The 23,350-nt window shown below is 41.9% G+C and overlaps 1 protein-coding gene across 5 annotated transcripts in view; it reads right to left on the bottom strand.

The window, feature by feature from the left end:
• Positions 1-20,553, bottom strand: part of Rbbp5 (RB binding protein 5, histone lysine methyltransferase complex subunit) — a 29,251-nt gene extending 8,698 nt beyond the window's left edge. For 3 of the 5 annotated variants that reach the window (XM_021167338.2, XM_021167346.3, XM_085840995.1), the window contains exons 1-11: positions 20,398-20,553; positions 12,543-12,568; positions 11,695-11,867; positions 6,788-6,928; positions 5,938-6,100; positions 3,906-4,015; positions 2,831-2,950; positions 2,591-2,744; positions 2,427-2,498; positions 1,793-1,910; positions 505-574 (exon numbers count right to left, since the gene is read on the bottom strand). In XM_021167338.2, the coding sequence (XP_021022997.1) occupies positions 505-574; positions 1,793-1,910; positions 2,427-2,498; positions 2,591-2,744; positions 2,831-2,950; positions 3,906-4,015; positions 5,938-6,100; positions 6,788-6,928; positions 11,695-11,867; positions 12,543-12,568; positions 20,398-20,416 (1,166 nt within the window). In that variant the 5' untranslated portion in view covers positions 20,417-20,553. The remainder of the gene's footprint in view (positions 1-504; positions 575-1,792; positions 1,911-2,426; positions 2,499-2,590; positions 2,745-2,830; positions 2,951-3,905; positions 4,016-5,937; positions 6,101-6,787; positions 6,929-11,694; positions 11,868-12,542; positions 12,569-20,397) is intronic. The other 2 variants (XM_029477835.2, XM_085841016.1) reach the window with 1 other exon arrangement.
• Positions 20,554-23,350: the final 2,797 nt, after the last annotated feature.

Raw genomic sequence — 23,350 nt, 5'->3', positions numbered from 1 at the left:
ACAAGGGATTGGAAAAAAGAGGAGATAGTTGCTTAAACCACAAGCCCTTCAGCCTTTCCTCTAGTGCCTATATTTAGTACATAAAACAGTTACAGCTCTAGACTTTAACAAAGCTGAAATGAAGGAAAGAAACCAGGCAAGAGAATAGTAAGCTGACAACCATAAGTAGACTAACTTCATTACTACTGTTTGTTTTTGTTGTTTGTTTCAGACCCTGAGACAGGGTCTCTCTGCATAGCCCTGGCTGTCCTGGAAATCACTCCATCAACCAGGGCTGGCCTCAAATTAAAGAGATCCACCTACTTCTGCTTCCCGAGTGCTAGGATTAAGGTAGGATCCACCATGCTTGGTTTTACTTCAGTTACATAAACTCTGTATTACATTTTGTTCAGTAAAGAACTGTTCTCTATTCTACAAGTGTGCAGTTGGGAGTGAAGGGAAAGCTGGGGAAACCGGGCAGTGCATAAGACACAGGAGCGACACTCAGCCTTTCAAGTTGCTCACCTGCTACAGAAGGCAGCAATGGGATCCACGCTGGTGACATCTACTTCCTCATCTTCAGCAGCATCAGCCCCTGAAGGAAAGAATATTGGAGAGGTTTGAAAAGAAATGCAAAACTGCTTTTTACCTAAGAATAACCCAGCAGTTCATTTCATTCAATCACTTAACAGCAGGGGCTGAGTCCTCACTAGATTCTAACACTGGAAACAGTGACAACCAAGAAGTTGGGAACAGCTCTTCAGTAAGTCTCATAGTCTCCCAGGAAACAGACAGACCACTTCAACATAACACAGTATGAAGAGCAGGTTTCAAGTTGGAGAGATTCAAGTCCCTTTTCTTTAATCTGATTCCCTAATTCTTAGCACTATGAAGTGGCCCAGCTTTCAAAGATCTGTCCCTTAATTACAGTGCCACCTGGCATAGTAAACATTCACACACACACACACACACACACACACACACACACACACACAAAGTGCATGTATGCATGCATGCACGCAAACCTACTATGTTCAAAGTTCTGTGTTTAAACCCAGGACGATAAATCAAATCTCGAGGGAGTGGTGACGCACACATGTAATCTCAGCACTGGGAGGCTGGTGCACAAAGGTTAGGAGTTTGAGGTTAGGCTGTGCTAAGAAGGAGACTCTGTTTTCAAACAGCAATAAGAAAGGTCAGATCTTTATTTTCAAGGAGTTCCTATTCAAAAATTAAGAAGATGACATTAATAATAATAGTGATTATGATCATAATAAAAAAGACTTAGGGGTTTCTTCATATAGGCTGAGCATACATTAAGTGCTTTACAAGAATTATTCCATTTATCCCCCTACAATGCAAAGACATGGTGTTACCATTATCCACCTTAGAGATGAGGCATTCAAGTATAAGTATTTTGTCAAAAGCTGCCTGGTATCAGAGCCCATGATCTTGACCTTTTTACTACTGATGAAGATGTAACAGAAGATACACCATCAACTGAGCCTGAGCACATTTCTGTGCTTCGAGTGTGGGGTACGTACACTCTCATTTAACCACCTGTGACTCACCAGGAAATACAGGTGAACTGTCAGAGGCTGCTAGACCAGGCAATGCCCATGTGAGCCTAAGTAGCACACACAGTAAGACTCTTCAAGCACTGTGAAAACTATGTACATGTGAGGGGAACGTGGCAGATGAAGCTTTGAGCACAGTTACAACACCAAGTAAATAAATGCATTCACTAATTCAAGGAGCATTAAGTAAGACAGTCCTTCCCTTCGGAATACTATCTGTTATTGAGAGGCATCACCTGTTTGCTCAGGCTCACTCTTATCTTCATCCTCAATATCAAATTCTGATTCTCTTTCCTCATATTCTACATTTTCATCCAACTCTTTGAAGTCTGGTGCAAATGCACTCCAATTTTCCTATGACAAAACAGACGAGTCACTGAACGAAAAATCAGTAACAATGTAAGTTCTGACAACTTATCTTCAGCATGAAACAGACTAAGCATTCTAAGATTAAGCCTGGGATAAGAGAATAAAATCTTAGGTATCTAAAGGGTTTGGTTGCCATCCTGATGTATTTTCTATATAAACACTTCAAGTTTATTAACTGCATTTCTTTCCTAAATCACAGCTTCCTTTAATCTTTTCAAAATATACTTCACAAAGGTAGTTTAAAAGTGTTCAAGTGAGAAAGCAAAAGATATGTTTAAAAAGTTGTAGAAAGTGTACACACATGGAAACAAAGCTGGAAACCAGCTCTGAACTAAGGACACCCCTGTGAAGCTGCACTAAATATAATGAACTGAATTAGGCTACAAGGATCAGTTGCAAAACAAAGTAACTAAAGTAGTATTTAGCTTACTCTGAATGGCGGCTTTTTGATAAAAGAAATACCTAGTTTCAAAGTAAATCAACAACAAAAAAAATACTTACTACTTGATTTTGGGCCCAAATGGACACCACTCCACTAGAAATAGAAGCTATGATCGGTCGGACTGGATGCCACTACATTGTAATTTGAGAGAGAGAATTGTTTGTCAGAACAGATGCAAGCCATTCTAGAGTGTGCCACGAAAGCAATGTCCTGCTCTACTCACAGCCACGTCCAGCAGGAGTTCCCCTCTGGTCCCGTGTAAGATCTTCACCAGGTTGCCAATGCTCTTTTCCCAGATATACAGCGCATGCTGCCTCGCAGAGCCTGCCACTATGTACTCCCCATCCCCAGAGAAACAACATTTTTTCCATGGAGTCCTAAAAGACAAAGAACATCCCCAGGAGAAACTGGAACAGAAGCCCAGGGAAGGTCGGGCAAATGCTCTTTTGACAGCAACACCTACCTATTCACCAAGTCCTGCAGCTTCTGCATAGGCTCCGGCTCTCCATCCCTTCCACACGTTAAAATCTCTCTGCCGTCATAGACTCTTATTATTCGATCTGCTGTGTTAATCAGGAAGCAACTATAGAAAGGAGAGGGGTTTCAGCCAAGTCAGAAACCTGTCCCTGTTAACACTGCCTACTGCTACTTCTTAGACCAGTTAAATGAGAGAAACTAAGAGTGTTCAAGATTCAGTGGCCACGTATCTCTTCTTGTCACTCCAAACCAATGAAGTAAAAATACAAGTGCTTTATCCCGAGTATCCTCAAACCTCACGTTAACACTTTCTGGACTGAACTAAGATCTAAGACCTCTGAACCAGCCTGCTCAATCCACATCCTATGCAATATTCAATAATTAAATACTTCATTTATCTGGTCTGTTTCAAACACAATATGACTATTTATGAACCAATAAGCTAAATGTGTCTTTTTTAAAATGATGATTTTATTTATTTGGGACTGAGGGTGCACCCCAGTTTTAGAGCACTTGTTTAGCATGAGGGAGGCCCTGGGGTTTTGTCTCTAGCACAGCTAAAAATAAGTGAAATATTTAAAATCTTTACTCAGGTCTATGCACTAGGCACTTTGATTCTAAGCAATGATACTTAAGCATCTTTCTGTAAAGGAACTGCCTGGTAAACTTCCAACAACAAAAAGTGACCACTGGTCAGTGAGGGACATTTTATGAACCTAAAAACCAGACAGTAAGCAATTCTAACAGCATTAATAACATTTATAAATTACATACACTGCAATAATAATTATTATGAAAATAATAGCTATTAAATTAAAATAGATAAATAATTATTATTTGCATTTCATTCACTTACAAAAACAAACAAACAAAAAAAAAACCCCCCAAAACCAAAAAACCAACCCTAAAGCAACCCTAAGGCCGCACTGACATCTCAGTGCCATTATCTCTGCACTCAGGGAGCTGAGGTAAGAACCACAAGACTTAGGCTAGCCTGAGCTATGTAGTGAGATTCTGTTACAAAAGTTCCATGCCCACAGAGAAGACAAGGCCTCACTCACCTCCCCTTCCGGGCAAACTCAATTGACTTAATGGCAGTAGTATTGCTTGTCCCAGTTGTTACTCTGAAGGAAGCAACAAGATCCTGAGAGTCTGTTTTTAGGACCAAGATCTAAAGTTCACAGAACAAAAATAAAAAGTAAATATTCTGATGACTTGTTTTTAACTGTGAAGAGACCTAGTAACAATTCAAATATCTCTATTTCTATATAGTCAACCTTATTAATTAATACTATCTTTTATTTCTTTCAATTAACTACAGAGTCTTGGCTATCTACTCTATGAACATGTTCGACATTATTCATTGTAACAAGTGGAAACAAACTAGTGACTGACACATAGAACAACTGTGGCACACGAATATGATATGACTGAACTCTGACACACAGTACAACAGTCACCCTGAGGACACCGTGCGGTATGAGATATGCCAGTTGCATATGGGGAATTACAGTATTATCCCATTTCCATAAAGTGCTTACAGTGGTCAAATTCAAGAATAGGACACAGAATGACTCTGTCAGGCCTGGAGACAGACTCCCTGATAGCAGTTCAATTTGCAAGATAAGAGGTCTACAGAGGATAGTGGTGAGGCTAGAATGCATGAGTATCGCTGAGCTTAACATTTTAAAATGTTTATTACAAGGATAATTTGTGGGTAGTTTCTTTATGTAAAACTGCTACCAGAAGAAACACCTACAATGTACTGCCCTCCCCCACCCCCAAAGTCTACACTTCCAAACATCTTAAAGGGCAAGTTGAAGGGAAAAAAGATGACAGTCTCAGTACTATATATAGGTTAAAATGGCTTGAATTAGACCATGTTTCTCCCCTCCCCTCCCCTGTGTGCATGTGCACGTATATGTACATTTATTCTGTTTTGTTTGTTTGGTTGGTTTTTGGTTTTGCTTTTAAGACAGGGTTTCTCTGTGTAGCCCTGGCTGCCCTGGAACTCACTCTGTAGACCAGGCTGGCCTAGAACTCACAGAGACATGCCTGCCTGCCTCTGCATCCAGAGTTCTGGGATTAAAGGTGCACACTACCTCTCCCCGGCTGTACTGGGTTTTATAGAACTAGATATGAAGCTATCCTCATCAGTGTGTTCCAGATAGTAACTTTGAAATAGTCTCGCAGGGCGTGGTGGCGCACGCCTTTAAACCCAGCACTTGGGAGGCAGAGGCAGGTGGATTTCTGAGTTCGAGGCCAGCCTAGTCTACAAAGTGAGTGCCAGGACAGCCAGGGCTACACAGAGAAACCCTGTCTCGAAACCCCCCCCCCCCCAAAAAAAAGAAAAGAAAAGAAATAGTCTCTTCACTACTACTAACTGGCCAAGAACCTTTTGTCCTTTTTGGTTTTTTTCTGGTGCTGGGAATTAAACTCACAGACTCATGTGTACATAACAAGCACTTTACAACTAAGCTATCGCCCAGCCTTTCTTTCTTTTTTTTTTTTCCCTCTCCTCTCCCCTCCCCTCCCCTGCCCTCCCTTTCCCTCCCCTCCCCTCCCCCTGCCTCAGTTTCCTGAGGTAAGTCTTGCTATGTAGTCCCAAACTAGCCTGGACCTTACTATTTAGTTTAGACAGTCCTCAAACTTGGAGTAATCCTCCTGTCTGTGCTCACCAAGTGCTGGAAGAATTATAAATCAAGCCACCACACTGTCTCCATCCTTATCTAAATCAAATAATCTGTCTACTCTAATTCAAAGTACAGAAATTATTATCAAGGCATGAAAGAAAACTTAGTTACATTTCGGGTGAGAGACTGTTCCAGGGATAACAGAAACTTAAAGCAGAAAGAGTAAACAAGAGCCAAGGCAGCCGGGCGTGGTGGCGCACGCCTTTAATCCCAGCACTCGGGAGGCAGAGGCAGGCGGATTTCTGAGTTCGAGGCAGCCTGGTCTACAAAGTGAGTGCCAGGACAGCCAGGGCTACACAGAGAAACCCTGTCTTGAAAAACCAAAAAAAAAAAAAAAAAAAAAAAAAAAAAAAAAGAGCCAAGGCAGACACCGAGCCTTTCCACCAACCTCATAGCTTACCTTGCCTTTTGCATTTCCCGTATAAATATATTCCCCTCGCCTATCAAAAGATGCCACCACGTTCAAATCCGAGTCATCGTCTACCGGGAGAACAACATGTTTGGAATCTGAAAGGGTCAACATGACAGGAGCAGATTTCATGGGACACACGAGAACCTTGTTCCTGTTTAAAAATATGAACACATATTGGCTGTTGCTTTGGTATCAGCAGATTGAGTCCCTGTCCTTCCTCCCTAATCCCTGGCTACTTTCCTCACTGGCTCTCCCAGCTCCAACAAATGTGAAATGGTAAAAACAAATACAACCCACACATCTAATAACAGACTCAAAGTATGAGAGCCTATCTTGACAAATGAAGGTTGGTCATTAAAAACATTTGGCAAAACAGTAAGATACTTAATAAAGTGAAGACAAAATACTGATTTTTAACTCTGTTAGCAGGTGTATGTGTATATGTATCAAGCCAGGCCTGAGGCACATATGATGAACATCATACTCACGGAGTAGATTATGGGACAGCCCCGAGAAATGAAAGCTGTATATGCATAATGGAATACTGGACAACTTTCCTTAAATGTAGTCTTAATAGGAAACTGTTTCTACATTCTAAAGGAGTTTAAAGAATGAAGGGCCAGGGCCCCATATCACATTATTCCCACCTTTGGTCATTACCAAAGTCTTACTAATGATCAGTTACAATCTCCTTACAAAACATTCAGTAGAACCAACCTATACAGGCTTGAAAAGGTGCTATATTTGCCTCTTAAAACCTTAATCTGAAGATATCATAGCCTAGGCTAATCACTCAGAAATGAGACCCCGCCCTAGGAAAGGAATATTTTAAACATACTGATCTCGAGGATGATATTGGACTTTTAAGATGGGTGAAGGGAATCGAAACCTCTGGTCGCAATCTCCTGAAAGAACATCCCACTGTGACACTATGTTATCTGTAGAAGCACTCACGAGCTTATGACCATCTCGGCTCCAACTAGGAGAAAAAAACCAGAAGTGGATTTAGCACACGGTGTAAGGGAAAGTATTTATACCATTGCATTACTATGGATAAAATGTTGACCTAATTGCACAGGTCAACATTTTTAAAAATACAAGCAAATCTATAACAAACTTTCTCAACTAATCAATAAATATTTCCACGACTTTCTTTTTTATTTTTGTCCCTTTCCTCATGTCTCTCTGTACATGCCCAGACTGACCTTGAACTCATGATTCTCCTGCCTTTATTTCCTAAGTGCTGGGATTACAGGTATGTGCCATGATGCCTGGCTCTAGTACTATCATTACAAACAGTAATGATACTACTTCAAAGTAACACTATAGTTAGCACCATGAAATAACATATGAACATCTTGGTAAAGTCCCCAAATCAGTTGACTTTTAAGACCATGAAACACACAAAAAAGAAAACTATATTATCGTTGTCAGCAAGGTCTGGACAGCTAGACTCCTATCCTACCATCCCAGTACTCAGGAGGCGGGGAAGGAGGAGCCAGAGTCCCAGGACAGCCTGGGCTACAGAGTGAGACTATCTTAAAGGCAAAAACAATAGAAATTAAGACACAAATAATCATTTCTTAAATGTGGCAAAGCACACTAGACATCCTGTTAAAGGTGGACTGACTCTCCGTGTGGCCTCAACAACTAGAGCAGAGGCTCTCCTTAAAGCTGGAGCCTAACTTTGGTATCCTGTTCTCCAACAGGGCAGCCTTGTCTGGCCTCAGTGGGAGAGGATGAGCCTAATCCTGCAGAGACTTGATGTGCCAGGGTTGGGGGATACTGTGAAGGGGGGGTGGGAAGGGGGTGGAGGGAGGTATCTGTGAGGGGTACTGGGAGAGGGGACAGCCTTTTGGATGGTGGGGGGAGAAGGTAGCCGTAAGCTCCTGAAGCTTCTGCTGGCCTCACACACCTGGACTGGGTGAAGAAGCTAACACCTGGATAATGTCAATGGTTACACACAATCCTCCTCTTTCCCTCACCCAAGAAGACCTTGCTCTCCCAAGGTGAGGGATCAGGAAAGGACAGTCAAGGGGAGAAGGTATGTGAATGATTAAAAAAATAATCCTCCACTCCAGTCAAACCCCACAGAAAACCCTGCATCCACTCTGTCCTTACCAGCACCAACAGACAGCTAGACTTCTACCTGACCTAGCTCTAATGAGGTGCCCATGCCTCATCACAGGTGATGCCACAGGCAACTGAGTGGAAATGGCTTCCTTAGTGAGCGCTTACTACCACAGTGCCTGTGGAGGCCAAACGAAAGGAAGGATCAGGGCCTTCTTGTCCTTCTCAATTAGGATTTCAGCAGGACCCACGAAGAGTCTCCACTTCCAACCCTACCAGCAGCTTCTGCAAAGGTGTACAGAAAACACTTAAGGGAACCCTGGAGCTGAAAATATAATAACTAAGAGTAAAAGTTTAATAAAGGAATCCAGCAGTCAATGGAGCTGGAGAAAGAAAAGAAAGAAACAGTAAATGGAAAGAATAAAAATTATTCAATGTGGATAAGAGACTAAAAACATTTGAGTGGGAGGGACACAATCTCTCTCAGGGATCCAAGAGACAAGAAATAATCTGATATCTGTGTCCAAGTCCTACAAAGAATAGATTGTACCTTTAAAGTATTTGAAGAAATAACAGCTAAATTTCTCGAAATATAACAAAGCATATAAAACCTACCTACTAAAACAGGTGACTGAAATCAAACAATACAAGCCAAGGAAACCATTCCAGGAGTTGAGGACATAGCTTAATTGGTAGAGCTGTTGCTTAGCATGCAAGAGGCCCTAGGTTCCATTCCTAGTATTGTATAAAGCCAGAAACAGAGACACACACTTGTAATCTCAGCACTCCGGAGATAGGGGATTAGATAGAAGTTCAAGGTCATACATAACAAGTTTAAGGCTAGTGAGCACACATCAACAGCAGTCCTGAGAAACCCTCTTTTGAGTTGCTAATCAGGGCTGCCCAAAAGACTCCCAAAACATTATAGGCCATTGCTATTACCCTTGGTTACCGCCCACCCCTCACCCCATAGATGAAAGGAAGTCCTTACTAAGGGAAAGGCCATGCACTTCAGACACGAGGCCCATACATAGTTAGAACTGATTTGAAAACATCCTCACTTAGGATTGGCTTTCAAATACCAGAAAGCACCACGCAAGCTTCCAAACGAGTGTGAGCCACAATAACAACCAGCATGGCTGATAACCCTAAGACATAGTAGTGGCATGCATACCTTGGCAGTAACCAACAGCTCTAATTGGACTCAAGCTTGCTCGACAAGAAGGAAATCATGCCTGGTTCTGGAAACCCAGCCAACTACCCAGAAATAGAGACGTCAAAGATCTTGGATGAGAACATACAATTGCCTCTTTACTAAACCAACATAACCCCACCTACATTCTACAAAGATTTATCCTTATACCCACAGATAAGTGTAGTACTCAACTGCAATCAAGGAAACTTCTCTTTGCAACACATGGAGACTATTACAGAACACTGTAACCAATCAAAATGCAGAGTTGTGGTGCCCAAGCCTAACTGATCCATCTACAACATAACTCCTACACCCAAGGCTTTGGATGCATTGTGGAAAATGGGGTAGAAACATTTTAAGAATCAAAGGAACAGGGAGTTTGCTGTGAGACTGCATCTCCTAGGAATGTCAGAAGCTACATAACTGCCTGGCATGGGCTGAATAAGACAATAGGCATGTAATGTGGATGGGGAAAAGTGCACAAGACCTCAACTACAGACAAGGAACTACAGGCAATGAAAATCTTCCTTAGGAAAGAGCACAACAAATGGTTATCACATACCAAGTGGTCAGCCCCCAAAACATATACATTCAAGTAACATTACATGGATTGAGCAGGTTGTATTTACATATTTAGGAATATATACATATACATGTTTATCTACACATATACATGCACACATGTACAAATATTTTTTTTAAAAGAGGTTATAAATTTTAAAGAGAGCAAGGGAGAGGGATACATGGAAAGGTTTGGAAGGAAGGATGAGAAGGGATAAATGATATAACTATAACATCAAAAAATTAATAAAATAAAAATTAAAAATTCCAAAACACTAATTATGTTGAATGCAGAAATGTTCTCAATCTTAAATCTTAAAAGTGGCACTGAGGCTGGGTAGTGGTAGCAGACACCTTTAATCCCAGCACTCAGGAGGCAAAGGCAGGCAGATCTCTTGAGTGTGAGGGCAGCCTGGTCTACAGAGTGAGTTTCAAGACAGCCAGGGCTACAGAGAAACCTGTTTGGAAAAACAAAAAACAAAAAGTGATAATAGGAAAATGACACCCCATCTATAGATAAAATCATGACATAAAGACAATTTCTCATAAAAAACTAGGGATCAAGAGTCAGGCATTGTGGCACATGCCTTAATCCCAGGACTCCTGAGGCAGAGTAACAGGAGGATCTCTCTATGAATTAAAAACCAGTCTATATAGTGAGTTCCAGAACAGGCAGGGCTATGTAGAGAGACTCTCTCAAAAAACAACAAAGAAAGCCGGGCGTGGTGGCGCATGCCTTTAATCCCAGCACTCGGGAGGCAGAGGCAGGCGGATTTCTGAGTTCGAGGCCAGCCTGGTCTACAAAGTGAGTTCCAGGACAGCCAGGGCTATACAGAGAAACCCTGTTTCGAAAAACCAAAAAAAAAAAAAAAAAACCAACAAAGAGGCTAAATTATGGTCTCTAAACAGAAAGAAAAAGATAAAAACATCACTATATGTTTGGTTTGTCTTGTGCCAATTACAGTATTTGCAGAGGAAATGTGTGAACTAATTACATTTTAGACAAGGGAGGCAACAGAAGGAAAGAAGGTAAGAGCACTGCACTTCATCTGAACTATGCAAAGTCAACCCTGGGGTATTTTGGTAATCAGGTATGTAACATTGTATCTAGTAACCACTAGAAGGTACACAAAGAAACACTTTAAATCAATCAATACAAAACCCTAAATTTGTTCAAGTACCCCATAGGAAAGCAGGAATCAGAGAAAGAAAATATAGAAGAAACATAAAGGAAACCCAAACAAATATTAGCCCAAACTGTGGGATGCAAAATACTTGGTATTGAAGAACTTAGCAGGCAATGCAAGAAGAATAGAAGCTCGCAAATCAGACTTCTGCACAAGCCTAGACATTACTACCTTCTAGCTGCGGGATCTAAGGGAAGTATGTGGCTTATTCTGGGCTTCAATTCCTCATCTGTGACAGGAAGGATAAAGTCTTTACTTATAGAGGACTACTGAGACAATTAGACTTAATATATATAAAGTTCTTAAGCCAATGCCTGGCATAAACGGAGGGTTCAGAAATACTGATGATAATTACTTGTATCAGAGATGAGACATTTAATCCTAGATTCTTGACTCTGGGGACAAAAGATGGTAGAAATAACCTAAGGGTTTAACTATGAGGGTCTAAGTTCAAGTCTATACACAGAAAAACTGGGGTACCTTTCTCACCAGTTCTATCTAGAACACCTGCAATTAATACTGGGCCCCAGGCACACACACACACACACACCTATACATATGCACATAAAAAAGAAAAAAGGAAAAGAAGCATGGGGCTGAAGGTCTCATTAACTCATTAGTAAAATGTTTGCCCAGAATGTATATGATCCCTGGCTCAATCTCCAATACCACAAAAATAAATAAACAAATAAATAAATAAAAAGTAAATCAAATCAAATCAAAATTCCTTACCACAAAGAACAGACTGGATGGATGTGTGCACTAATTATTTTAGCAATGCCTCTGGTCAAGAAATCCCAAATAACAATTCGGCCATCGTTACAGCCAACAGCAAGCAGTGTGCCCCACCTGTTAAAGGTGCAGGTCAGGGCCATGCTGATGCAATCCAGAGTCCCATCAGCCTCCTATGAGAGAAATAAGGAGATATACACAAGGGCTCTCAGTCATAAAGGGCAAAAGTGTTCATACACCTTTTAAATTGGCTAAAATGAATAAATAATTATAAAAGTGAGACAACTGATCAATCTCTTACTGAAATGGGTATAACGGGTCTCTGTGCTTTGGAGCCTATGGGCAGGATGTTATAGAAGTCACTAGAGGAGTTCTTTCAGTACAGGAAATCGTAAAAGCTATGAAATAGCCTGTGTGTTTGACATTAAGAAAATTACATTATTTTACATCAGTGTCAAACCTTAAAAAATAACCACAATGACCACAATGAAGCACAGGAAATGTTACAAGTGTGCAATTACACAGTGATCATTATTACTAAGTAAATACACTTAACGAAACTTGTAAAGCACTCACAAAAGTTCCTGTACATAATAATGGTACTGTTGGTTTAAAAAGTCCTTCAGTTTAAGTTGTGAATATTTTTTCCTTTTATTTAAAGAAAAGTGAACCTTAAGATTTAAAAAAATTACTGTGAGATTTCCAGTCAAACTTGTACATTACCTAAAAGTTAAACACTCCATTTTTACCACAGCAGTATGTGTGTGTGTGAGAGATTTAATTATTTGCCACCAAACAAATAAAAGGCAGTCACCATTTCCCGCATAGTACAACAAAACTAAACTCACCTCTGGGTAGTTCTGTCCAAAGGACTCTGCAACAAGGCAAAGAAAGAAAGGAGATGAAACATAAGTCTCATACAAGGGCCCACACAGCCCGCCAATAGCACACAGCAGCACTGGCCAGGTTGGGGGTGGGGGTGGGGGTTTGGCTCCATGGGCTCGCCCTACTCATCCCCACAGGCAGACAGCATTTGCCTTTTCACTTCTGTCATTTCATAAACATACAGGGAAGTGTTTCTGAGGCCGTCATATAATAACCACAGGAGCTGGTGTGCTGATTAGGTGAGCCTACTGTAAGCATCTGCTTATGGACCCGGACAGCAAGCCTCTGGCCCTGAGCTTTGCAGCCATAAGCCTCTAGATCTCAAGCATTAGAACTATAAAACTGTGAGTGAGTTGAGAACACTCAGCTACTAGAATGCAGAATCACCAACTGTCCTCAAAGTCTCTCCTATTTTCTTGTCCGATTCCTACTTGACAAACAACCCCAGCCAGTCCCTTCTTTTTTTTTTTTTTTAAATATTTATTTATTTATTATATGTAAGTACACTGTAGCTGTCTTCAGACACACAAGAATAGGGCATCAGATTTCGTTACGGATGGTTATGAGCCACCATGTGGTTGCTAGGATTTGAACTCAGGACCTTTGGAAGAGCAGTCGGTGCTCTTAACCGCTGAGCCATCTCTCCAGCCCCAGCCAGTCCCTTCTAACACACACAATTATGAAAGAAGGGAATGGACGCAAAAGCTGAACTGTATGAAGAAAGTGTTCTTGAATGATGTTTTTAAAGTGACTAAAGTAGAACATGTGTCACATAGACATGCATAGTTGGGGCTGGAGAGTGCCTCGGTGGCTAAAGGGACTGCAGGGCACTGAGCACCACCAGAAAAGGAAAACACTACAGACCTTGCAAAGTGACTCATTTCTTTCATTTACTATATAGCTGGTGTTTCTTTCCCAATCAATAGACTACATTCACATGGTTGAGAAGCAAACAAAAATGTGTACTCATTCAAACATAAAAAACAAAAATCAGGGAGGGCCAGTAAGCTGGCTCAGCAGGGAAAGGGGTGAGAGTCAAGTCTGCAGCGCTGAGTTTGATGCCCCAGGACCCATAAAGTAGGAGAAACCCAGCTCCCACAAGTTGTTCCTTGACCTCCACATGCACCCACATATATACACAGACATGTATTCTTTAAAAGAGTTTTTGTTTGTTTGTTTATTTAATGTATGTGAGTACACTGTAGCTGTCTTCAGACACACCAGAAGAGGGCATTGGATCCTATTACAGATGGCTGTGGGCCACCATGTGGTTGATGGGAATTGAACTCAAGACCTCTGAATAAGCAGCCAGCACTCTTAACCACTGAGCCATCTCTCCAACCCTCCCACCCCCACCCCCACCTAATTTTAATGCAAGTTTTTAAACCATTTGGCTAGAGATTGTAGTTGAGAGCATCAAAATCCATGTAAAGGGTAAAAGGCCTGGTGTGTTTACAGGGGAGCAGGATTGGCACATGCCGGCCAGACACTCTAGCCAATCAGAGACCTCCAGGTTCTGGGCAGACCCCATGTCAAAAAAGGAAGAGGAAGACACCCAACATCAACCTCTGGCCTCTACAAACACAGCAAACCTGTACCTGTATACACACAGACAGGAACATGCACTATTTACACATAAACTGTTTAATCACAAACAAAAGTTTTAAAATCATTAAGAAAGGCATTGTTAGGAACATCTTTACATGATCCCTGCACTTAGGAGACAGACAGTACTGAGTCTGAGGGTGGCCTAAGCTGTATGTAGGGTTCAAGCCAGAGAGGGCTACTACAAATTCTACATTTCACCTTAGTCAATCCTCTCAACTCACTACTAAAAAGGCATTACCACACTACGTTTTTATAGATGAAAGCTAGGCATGAAGGTGAGTCCTACAGTTAAAAAAAAAAAAGGAAAGACTCTGACCTGACCCAGAAACAATGCCTGTGCCTAAAATGTAACTCCTAGAAACTTGCCTGGATTTGCCCAGGAGATCACTAACTACTCTGATTTACAAACCACAGCTGCTGGAGAGATGGCTCAGTGGATAAGAGCACTGACTGACTGCTCTTCCAAAGGTCCTGAGTTCAATTCCCAGCAACTACATGGTGGCTCACAACCATCTGTAAAGGGATCTGATGCCCTCTTCTGGAGTGTCTGGAAACGGCTACAGTGTACTCATATACATAAAATAAATCTAAAAAGAAAGAAAGTGTACCCATCTCCTTCTCAGCACAGCTAATGTTTCACTCTCCTCAAATCCTCAAGGACCATCAACAGTGATGTCATTCTTAAGCTCTTCGGGGGCCAAGGCACTGAACAACATTAGCAATGTGAGCTAAGAAACCTACCTAGATTCTTTATCTAATGAGAACTTTTCTGGCAACAACCACTATTCATTTTATTCTGCTATTTGCCATAGAACCAAAGAAAAAGAAAGACTTTCACCATCTAGTTAGCCTTTCCTATAAAATTCTCAGTGGGCACACACAAGTTATTTATGAGTACTGAATGAGTAACTGTTGTTTCTTCTGGCCCTCAAGACTTCTTTGTTCTCCATGTTTCATAAACACCGACATCTTTCCTAGTCCCCTTCAATTGCATTAGCTTTCCTCCCTGTCCTTAAAACCATGTGCGACCTTCATATCTCCATGTTCCACTATAGACCCTCTCTGTACCTGCTTTTTTGGAATCTGAGTTCAGTTAGCTTTTGGTGAAATTTTATCTGCTTCTTCAAACACCTCCTCAGGTCCCCTGTGGGATCCTTGCTTCAAATGGCCTTGGAGCAAGCAGTCCAGGTGTCTCCCATCACATGGAGTAAAGTCTTCATTTCCTTCAAGATTTGGCTGTCAGGAGCTTCTCTCAATAGTCCTGTTTGTTTCCTAATTGCCAACAAATTCCTCCCTTTCAGACCAGCTTGGAATCATAGTAGCTGGTTTATCTAGACTTTCTGCTTCCTTTAACAGGTGATGGCTCTGCCAGTATTTCTTTCAGAGAAATTCAATTTGTAGGTCTAGATACCATAGGCCATCCCAGTCTCACATGACCACACCTGTTACATTGCCTTGGGCTTAGACTTGTCTCCCTAGATCAATCTTTCAAACGATTTCAGGTCTGGCTCCACCCACAACTGTACCACAGCACTCACTCACTCAAAACCCTCTGCTGAACAAAATGAACAAAACTCTTTAAGCATAACTTCGAAAAGCAAGCTCAGCCTGGCCCTGGCCAGTACTTTTCATTTTGGATTTTGTCTTTGTACTATCAGCACCTGTGCCAGAACGTAAATTAATTGGGCCCTGAGTACCAGCTCTAGAATACACAATTTCCTGTACTCATTCATTCATGTATGTACTCAGCCATACACTCATTCATGCTTAGGGATGCTTGCTTCACAGAAAGCTCCTACTCCTTTTGTTGGTTGGTGGCTAGGCACCTCCATCTCAGTAGCTCTGTAAAATTTCCCCAAATTTTACATCAATCCCATCAACAGAGCAGCACTAGCTGCTTTTCATATGGCTCCCCAACACTCTACTGATATATTATAACTCTGTTTATACAAAATTATGTTTCTCTTTTCCTGTTTGTGTCTTTTTTTAAAGATTTATTTATTGATTATATGTAAGTACACTGTAGCTGTCTTCAGACACTCCAGAAGAGGGCGCCAGATCTCATTGCGGATGGTTGTGAGCCACCATGTGGTTGCTGGGATTTGAACTCTGGACCTTCGGAAGAGCAGTCGGGTGCTCTTACCCACTGAGCCATCTCACCAGCCACCTGTTTGTGTTTTTTATCCAGGACAAAAAGCAGTACCTTATACTTTTCAGATGTTACAATTCAATCTACTGAAAAATGAATAAATCATCATAGTCCATGAAAAACAAGTTTTTAAAAAGAAAATATATTAGAGCAGAAAATATCAGAAGATAATAAACAAAAGGATTAAATATCATTTCAAAAACTTCTAGGGCTGGAGAAATGGCTCAGTGGTTAAAAGCACTTGCTGTTAAGCATGGACCTGGAGTTCCAATTCTGGCACGCACAGAAGCCCAGCACCACCCTGCACAGGCTAGTAATCCCAGCACTAAAGGGGGCAGAGATAGAAAGGGGTTTGCTGGCTATCAGTCCAACTGAAAAAATACGAGCTCCAGGGTGAGAGAAAAGACTCTGCCTCAAAGGAAAAGAGCAAAGACTGACAATACATCACTCCCTTCTCTGGCCTCTTGAGTGCACAAACACCCACACACATGCACACAAACATAGGTATACATCACAGACACACCCATGCCAGAAAGAGTCTAACTACACGTGTACATACATAGGGGTTATGGTAGTTTATTTCTTGGACCAGTGAGATAGCTCAGTGGCTAAGGATACTTGCTGCCAAGTCTAAGAACATGAGTTAGAGCTCCAGAACCCACATGGTGAGAGAGAAGTGACTGCCCAAAGTTGTCCTCTGACCTGCACGTGAGCATACACACACACACCCCCACACACATATACAAATCCATACACACTAAATAAGTGATAATTTAAATTTTAAAAATAATTTTTTTTTACTATGAGTTATAGGAAAAGATGAGTTTGAAAACTATCTCGGGCTGGTGATGTAGCACTTGACTAAATGCACAGAACCAGGGATGCAAGAGGCACTGTCCTAGTAATTTTTCATCTCCAGTGCATCCACCTGTTACCCACCAACATCTCAAAAAGTGGTCAGATGGTCACAGAAGTAAAATTAGTATCCTGTCGAGGCCACCTGAGTAGCACATCCCACAGCCTAGCCTAGCCTTTGTCTCCTTTACCTGGCCAGCTGTCCTTCACTGTGTAACTACTCCCACCATGTCACCTCTGTTCCTTCTTCCTGCTTATATTACTATAAAGTTAGTTACAATCACTAACTTTCTCACATAATACTCAGTCATTTCTATAAGAGATTTCTCTTTGGAGCCTCAGACCTCTTTTTAATTGCTGAATCAGCCAATACTAAAAATTCCTGTTTCCCCTATGAACTTTCTGAATCATTCAAAAGAACTTTCCTTGTGACACACACTGTTAACTCTTCCAAAGGACTATTAAAACAGCTTTCCTCTTTTCCTCTTATAAACACGGACCATCTCTCTTGGTCTCTACTTCTCCTACACCCTCCTAAAATCACCTTCACCTTAGGCCGCTAAGGAGTGCAAACTGCCCAGAAATGAAATGGAGCAGGCTTTTCTCAGTTTCCAGACTCAAGTGCTGTCTTGACACTCAACTGGTGTCTATGGAAGGAACTGCTAACCTGTATCCTCCCCTAGCTGCTATACTTAGGGAAATATATGGAACGTACCTGAAAATGTGACTAGCTCAGAGAAGCACTGCATATGTTAGTTAACTTATAATTACTTGATCATCCTTTTCCCTCCAGGTAAATAACTAAAGATCTTGTCCCTGACAATATTTGGCCCCTCTCATCTTTTCCCTTCCACCTATTCACACCCAGTCCCAGGGTTTCAATAAGCAGAAACAAATGGTGATCATAAGTCAAGACTTGTCTCCCAATCTCAGTCTACATCCAACAGATCCAAGCTACTTTCACATGTCCTTGCATCTTATTAGTCAAGCATCATTATTTTGTAGTTCATTTTCTTATCACCACTACGCTCAAATACTGCCTCCCCAATGTTTTTTCTTTCTATGTCCCAATTCACACATTCCGTGTATTACTCATACATTGTGGCCTTCCAGACTGGTTTTATATTGTCTCAACATTCAACTATGCCTTATAACTCTCCGAAAAACTTTATAAATCAGTGCTCCATCTGAGCTGTTGGTGTATCTGCCCTATCTTCCTTAAAAAGTAGACTGTCCAACCTGGCATCCATGAGTCTCCACAAAATAAACATCATCCACCTAAACTCTTGGTTATCCTCTTTATTACAATATCCACATTTTGGCATAGCAGAAAAATTATCTCACTGAGGGGCTGCAGAGATGGTTCAGTGGTTAAGAGCACTGGCTGCTCTTCCAAAGGTCCCAGGTATGATTCCCAGCACCCGTATTGTAGCTCAAAACCATTTGTAACTCCAGTTTCAGGGAATCTGGCTCCTGTGGGCACCAGGAACATACATCACTGGTGCACAGTCATACAGACAGACAAAGCACCCACACACATAAAATAACAAATTAAAAATTTTCTCATTGGTGTCTTTTATTTCAGATACACCTTTCACATACTTTCATACTTCGTCAGTATTATATCCACAAGCACGCACCCATGCTCCAATAAAGCCACTATAAAGACAAAGAACACTTTAAAAATTATCTTTGTAAGTGGGCTGGAGAGATGGCTCAGCGGCTAAGAGCACTGACTGGCTGGACGGTGGTGGCTCACGCCTTTAACCCCAGCACTTGGGAGGCAGAGGCAGAGGCAGGTCTATTTCTGAGTTCGAGGCCAGCCTGGTCTACAAAGTGAGTTCCAGGAGAGCCAGGGCTATACAGAGAAACCCTGTCTCGGGAAAGAAAATCTTTAAGAGGTTCTGAGTTCAATTCCCAGCAACCACATGATGGCTCACAACCATCTGTAATGCCCTCTTCTGGTGTGTCTAAGGACAGCAACAATTACTCACATGCATAAAATAAATAAAAAGTAAATCTTAAAAAAATATTATCTTTGTAGCCTTCCATCCCTTCTCAAAAAAGGGATGGAAGCCAACATGTAAGAGCTCTTGAAAACAGAATCATCATTACCTCGTGGGAGGCCAGAAGAAAAGACCAATGTGGATAAGGGGTTAGGAGGCAATGATTTGAAAAAGAGAGAGAACACCATTGCATACACTAGCAAGATTGTGCTGACAGGACCCTGATATAGCAGTCTCTAGTGAGACTACGCCCGGGCCTAGCGAACACATAAGTGGATGCTCACAGTCAGCTATTGGATGGATCACAGGGCCCCCAATGGAGGAGCTAGAGAAAATACCCAAGGAGCTAAAGGGATCTGCAACCCTATAGGTGGAACAACATTATGAACTAACCAGTACCCCGGAGCTCTTGACTCTAGCAGCATATGTATCAAAAGATGGCCTAGTCGGCCATCACTGGAAAGAGAGGCCCATTGGACTTGCAAACTTTATATGCCCCAGTACTGGGGAACGCCAGGGCCAAAATTGGGAGTGGGGGTGGGGTGAGGGGAGGGTATGGGGGACTTTTGGGATAGCATTGGAAATGTAAATGAGGAAAATACCTAATTTTTTTTTAAAAAAAGAGAGAGTATAAAACAACTGCTTGTGTAGTTCACATTTCCGGGGATCTACACCTCCCTACGGTTAAGGACCTTAAACAGGCAGTCAAGATGACTGGATTCCAAATGCCAACTACGCCACTTAGTGCCGAATTACAACAACACCCTTACCTATTCCCTTAACTTTTTTTTTTTAAAATAAAATCTGGTTAAATAACACCTTTCCAGCAAGAGTAATCCCATCTAGGCACCGGATCCCCTGACAGGTCTTCAAAATTGACCCACCCTAGGTCACTGCATCTCCAAAACTCTGGTCCTGTCTGATCTGTTACTTCAGCACCTGCGATCTTCGGAAATCACAGCTCGGACAAAAAGTGCCTCAATGACTCCACAACTGATCTGAAAGCGGTTTCAGAAAAGTAATGCATTCTCGTCGGACAGAAGCTGGTCTTACTCCTGCTGCTGCAACTCCACCTCACGAGCACTCAATGAACCATCTCCGAAGAGTGTCCCTAAGGTTGCAGCCTGCGGTCCCTCCCGCCCAGGTTCCCTCCTTCCCAGTACCGAAGGGTTTGCTAAGTCGCAGGCAAGCCCTCCTCACCCAGCAACTCGAGGTTCATCCCTGCAGACGCTGGCCGCCTGGTCTCCGCACCGGCAACAGTTCCTTCTCCCCCACCCGCTCAGAAGCCCCGCGTCTAAGTGGGGGGCGCCGCGAAGAGCCTGGCGCAAGCTCCGGAGACGTTCGGACTTAGAAGGCCCCGCGGCTTCCGCTTTCCTCCCCCCGCCCTCCTTGTTCGTTTTACGTAGCTGTCCACAATTCTCCCTAATTTAAAAAAATATTAAACGCTCTTGTAATCAAACAACTATAATATTATCGAGGGAGAAAAAAATGTCATAGTCAGTCGGAACTCCAAAAAGTACAAGATTGTAAAGCTTTTCTCTCCGGGACCACGTAAGTGAGCAAGAAATTTCAGGCATATCACTAACCCACTAATACTCACAGTGTCGTGTGTTCCGTGGGTTGTCCCGGCGGCTGCCTGAGACTCCGCAAGAAAGGTTCCGGGCGATTCTTTCTACGGCAGGAAAGCGGGAAAGGTCGGCCCCTAGTCCAGAGTGTTGGAGCTCTTTGGCGTGGTCAGAGCGCGTGCTGGCTTGGCTCACCTTACTATGAGTACTATAATTACTATGTGTCTGACTTAGTTTCGTGAAGATTATTTCACGTCTCTAAAAATATGCCATGCATCACATAAAACGGTACGATAGCATTTGTTAGGCCCTTTCCTGCGGTATTACTGTGTACACAACATCGATTAGGGCACAGGAACATTGTCAAGAGAGATGGACTGAGTGTCCAGCAGTTCTGTCAGACTTGATGTACACAGAGCAATCAGAGAAGACCAGCTAATGGTAAATAATGGGCGTGGGGTGGGAAGTGTTTATCCGACTGTAGATGTGGGCAAGTCACCCCTGTGTAGCTATAATGACAGTAATCTAGAGGTCCTCCTAACTGACTCCACCGTTATGGGTATTTAACCCTTTCCTTGTGTGTAAAATGACAGTGATAATAATACTACTTAGAGAATTACGAGGATTAAATGAGTTAAACATTCAAAGCGCATAAAAAATCAGGTGACAGCATTATTTACCAGTTACTATCTCCTAAATATGTCTTTCTTGTAGCCATTTAACCCAATAACAGTAATTGAGGCTCAGAGATATTGGACAATTTTCACTCCTTTTCGTGTCCAAAATTTCCAAAATGCTATCCAAATACTATAGTGCCAGAAATAATTTGTAGAAATATTTCTGCACTTCTCACAGTGATTTATTATCAAGTCTCTTTGGGTGTACCCACTGGCTTAGTGAAACAGAAAAAAAAAAAAAAACCATTGTTTCACTTATGAAGTAATAGTGATGAACTTTTCACGTGTATATGAATTTATTTTCTGTAGGCAGACTGTTGGTGTCCCTGGTCGTGTTTTTTTCTAATGGAACATGCATTTTGTAAAATTTTCAAGGAAGGGATAATATAATCAAGTTAATGTTTAAAAAATAAAAATTCCTACCCAGTCTTGTAGCTCATATATGTAATCTCAGCACTCAGGAAGGAGCCTGGGCTCCCTAGTGAGTCCTGGAGTGAGAGAGAAGAAGGAAATAACATTAGACAGGTTGGGATTTTTGTTGTTGCAGCAGCTGCTGCTGTGCTGGTTTGCTTTGGTTTGGGTTTGGTTTGTTTGCTTTCAGCTCTTCTGGTACTGGTGATTGAACCTAAGCCTTACCCACAGAGCCTACCTATAAGCCTAGCCCTAAAGATCAAACTCTTAAAGACACTGTTGAGTAGGAGTTCAAAAAACAATCAAGGAGCTTGAAAGAGATTAGGAGACAGAATTGGAAGTGGCATAAATGCAAAAGGGGTGTGTGTGTGTGTGTGTGTGTGTGTGTGTGTGTGTGAGTGTGTAACAAATTTCTGCTTTGGAGGCTCCATTTGCTGGTGCAGAGGACACAGAGAAGGAAACAGCGTGTATAAGGTAGATGTCCTGCTCAGACACGTTGACTAGAGATGATAAAACGCAGACTTCAAAGAAGTCCAGGTTAAAGATGTACTGTATTTTGTCAAGTTTATATAAGCATATTTTTGCACTTTAAAAATCTCGGGGTGGGGAGGGTCTGGGGGACTTTGGGATAACATTTGAAATGTAATGAAGAAAATACCTAATTAAAAAAAAATCTCTGAAAAAAAAATCTCCAAATTAGTGATAGAGCACATGCGAGATTATTCCTCATAATGGATTCGTAGGGGTTGTTGTTGTTGGTTTGATTTGGTTTGGTTTGGTTTTTTATTTTTGGGTTTCTTTTTTCTTTTCTTTTTTGGTATGGTAGACATTGTATTGCTTGTAATTCGTTTAGTTCTACTTTGATGAAAAACTATAATTGGTGGGATTTGCTTTGTGAGGGCTAATTAGAGTTTATTAATACTACTAATTGTCAAACAGGGTATCTGAAGCTTTGTTTAAAGGGGAGAAATTTTTAATAATTTTTTTCTTCTTGGCCTGGAGCAATTTGTACCCGTCAGTCATGAAAAAAGCACTTGGTTTTTAGCCAGGCTGAACGCCCCTCTCAGTAAGGTATTTTCTGTCCTTCATGCAGGAGGCCAACTAGTATTTACCCCACCTTAATGATAAAAATCATACATTCTAGGCTGGAACGTATGGTAGAGCCTTGCCTGTGTGAGGCTGTGGGGTTGAGCCTGAAGCACCATGGGGTATGGGGTGGAAATGCTCTACCTGCCTTGGGGGATGGGGTGGGACCGCTCTACCTGGAACCCTTCTGTTCACACTCAACCAAGAGCTCCTGGCAGCCAGCATAGAGAACATAAGTGTGTTTGAAAGCTGTGTGCTTCCAGCATAGAGACAAGGTTGACAACCACAGCAGAGTGCTGGGGGTGGCACCAAAAATACAAAACAAGGATCGAAGCCTCTCCCGGGAAAAGGGGACAACTGCAGTCAGTGTTCATTGTCAGCAGAATTACAGATTTAATGTAGTTAAAAATTAGA

Source organism: Mus caroli, unplaced genomic scaffold (genome assembly GCF_978045245.1).
Source record: "Mus caroli unplaced genomic scaffold, Mus_caroli_1 scaffold_1, whole genome shotgun sequence".
NCBI lineage: Eukaryota > Metazoa > Chordata > Mammalia > Rodentia > Muridae > Mus > Mus caroli.
Note: the sequence above shows the minus strand (reverse complement) of the source record. Positions and strands in the feature narration are given on the sequence as shown.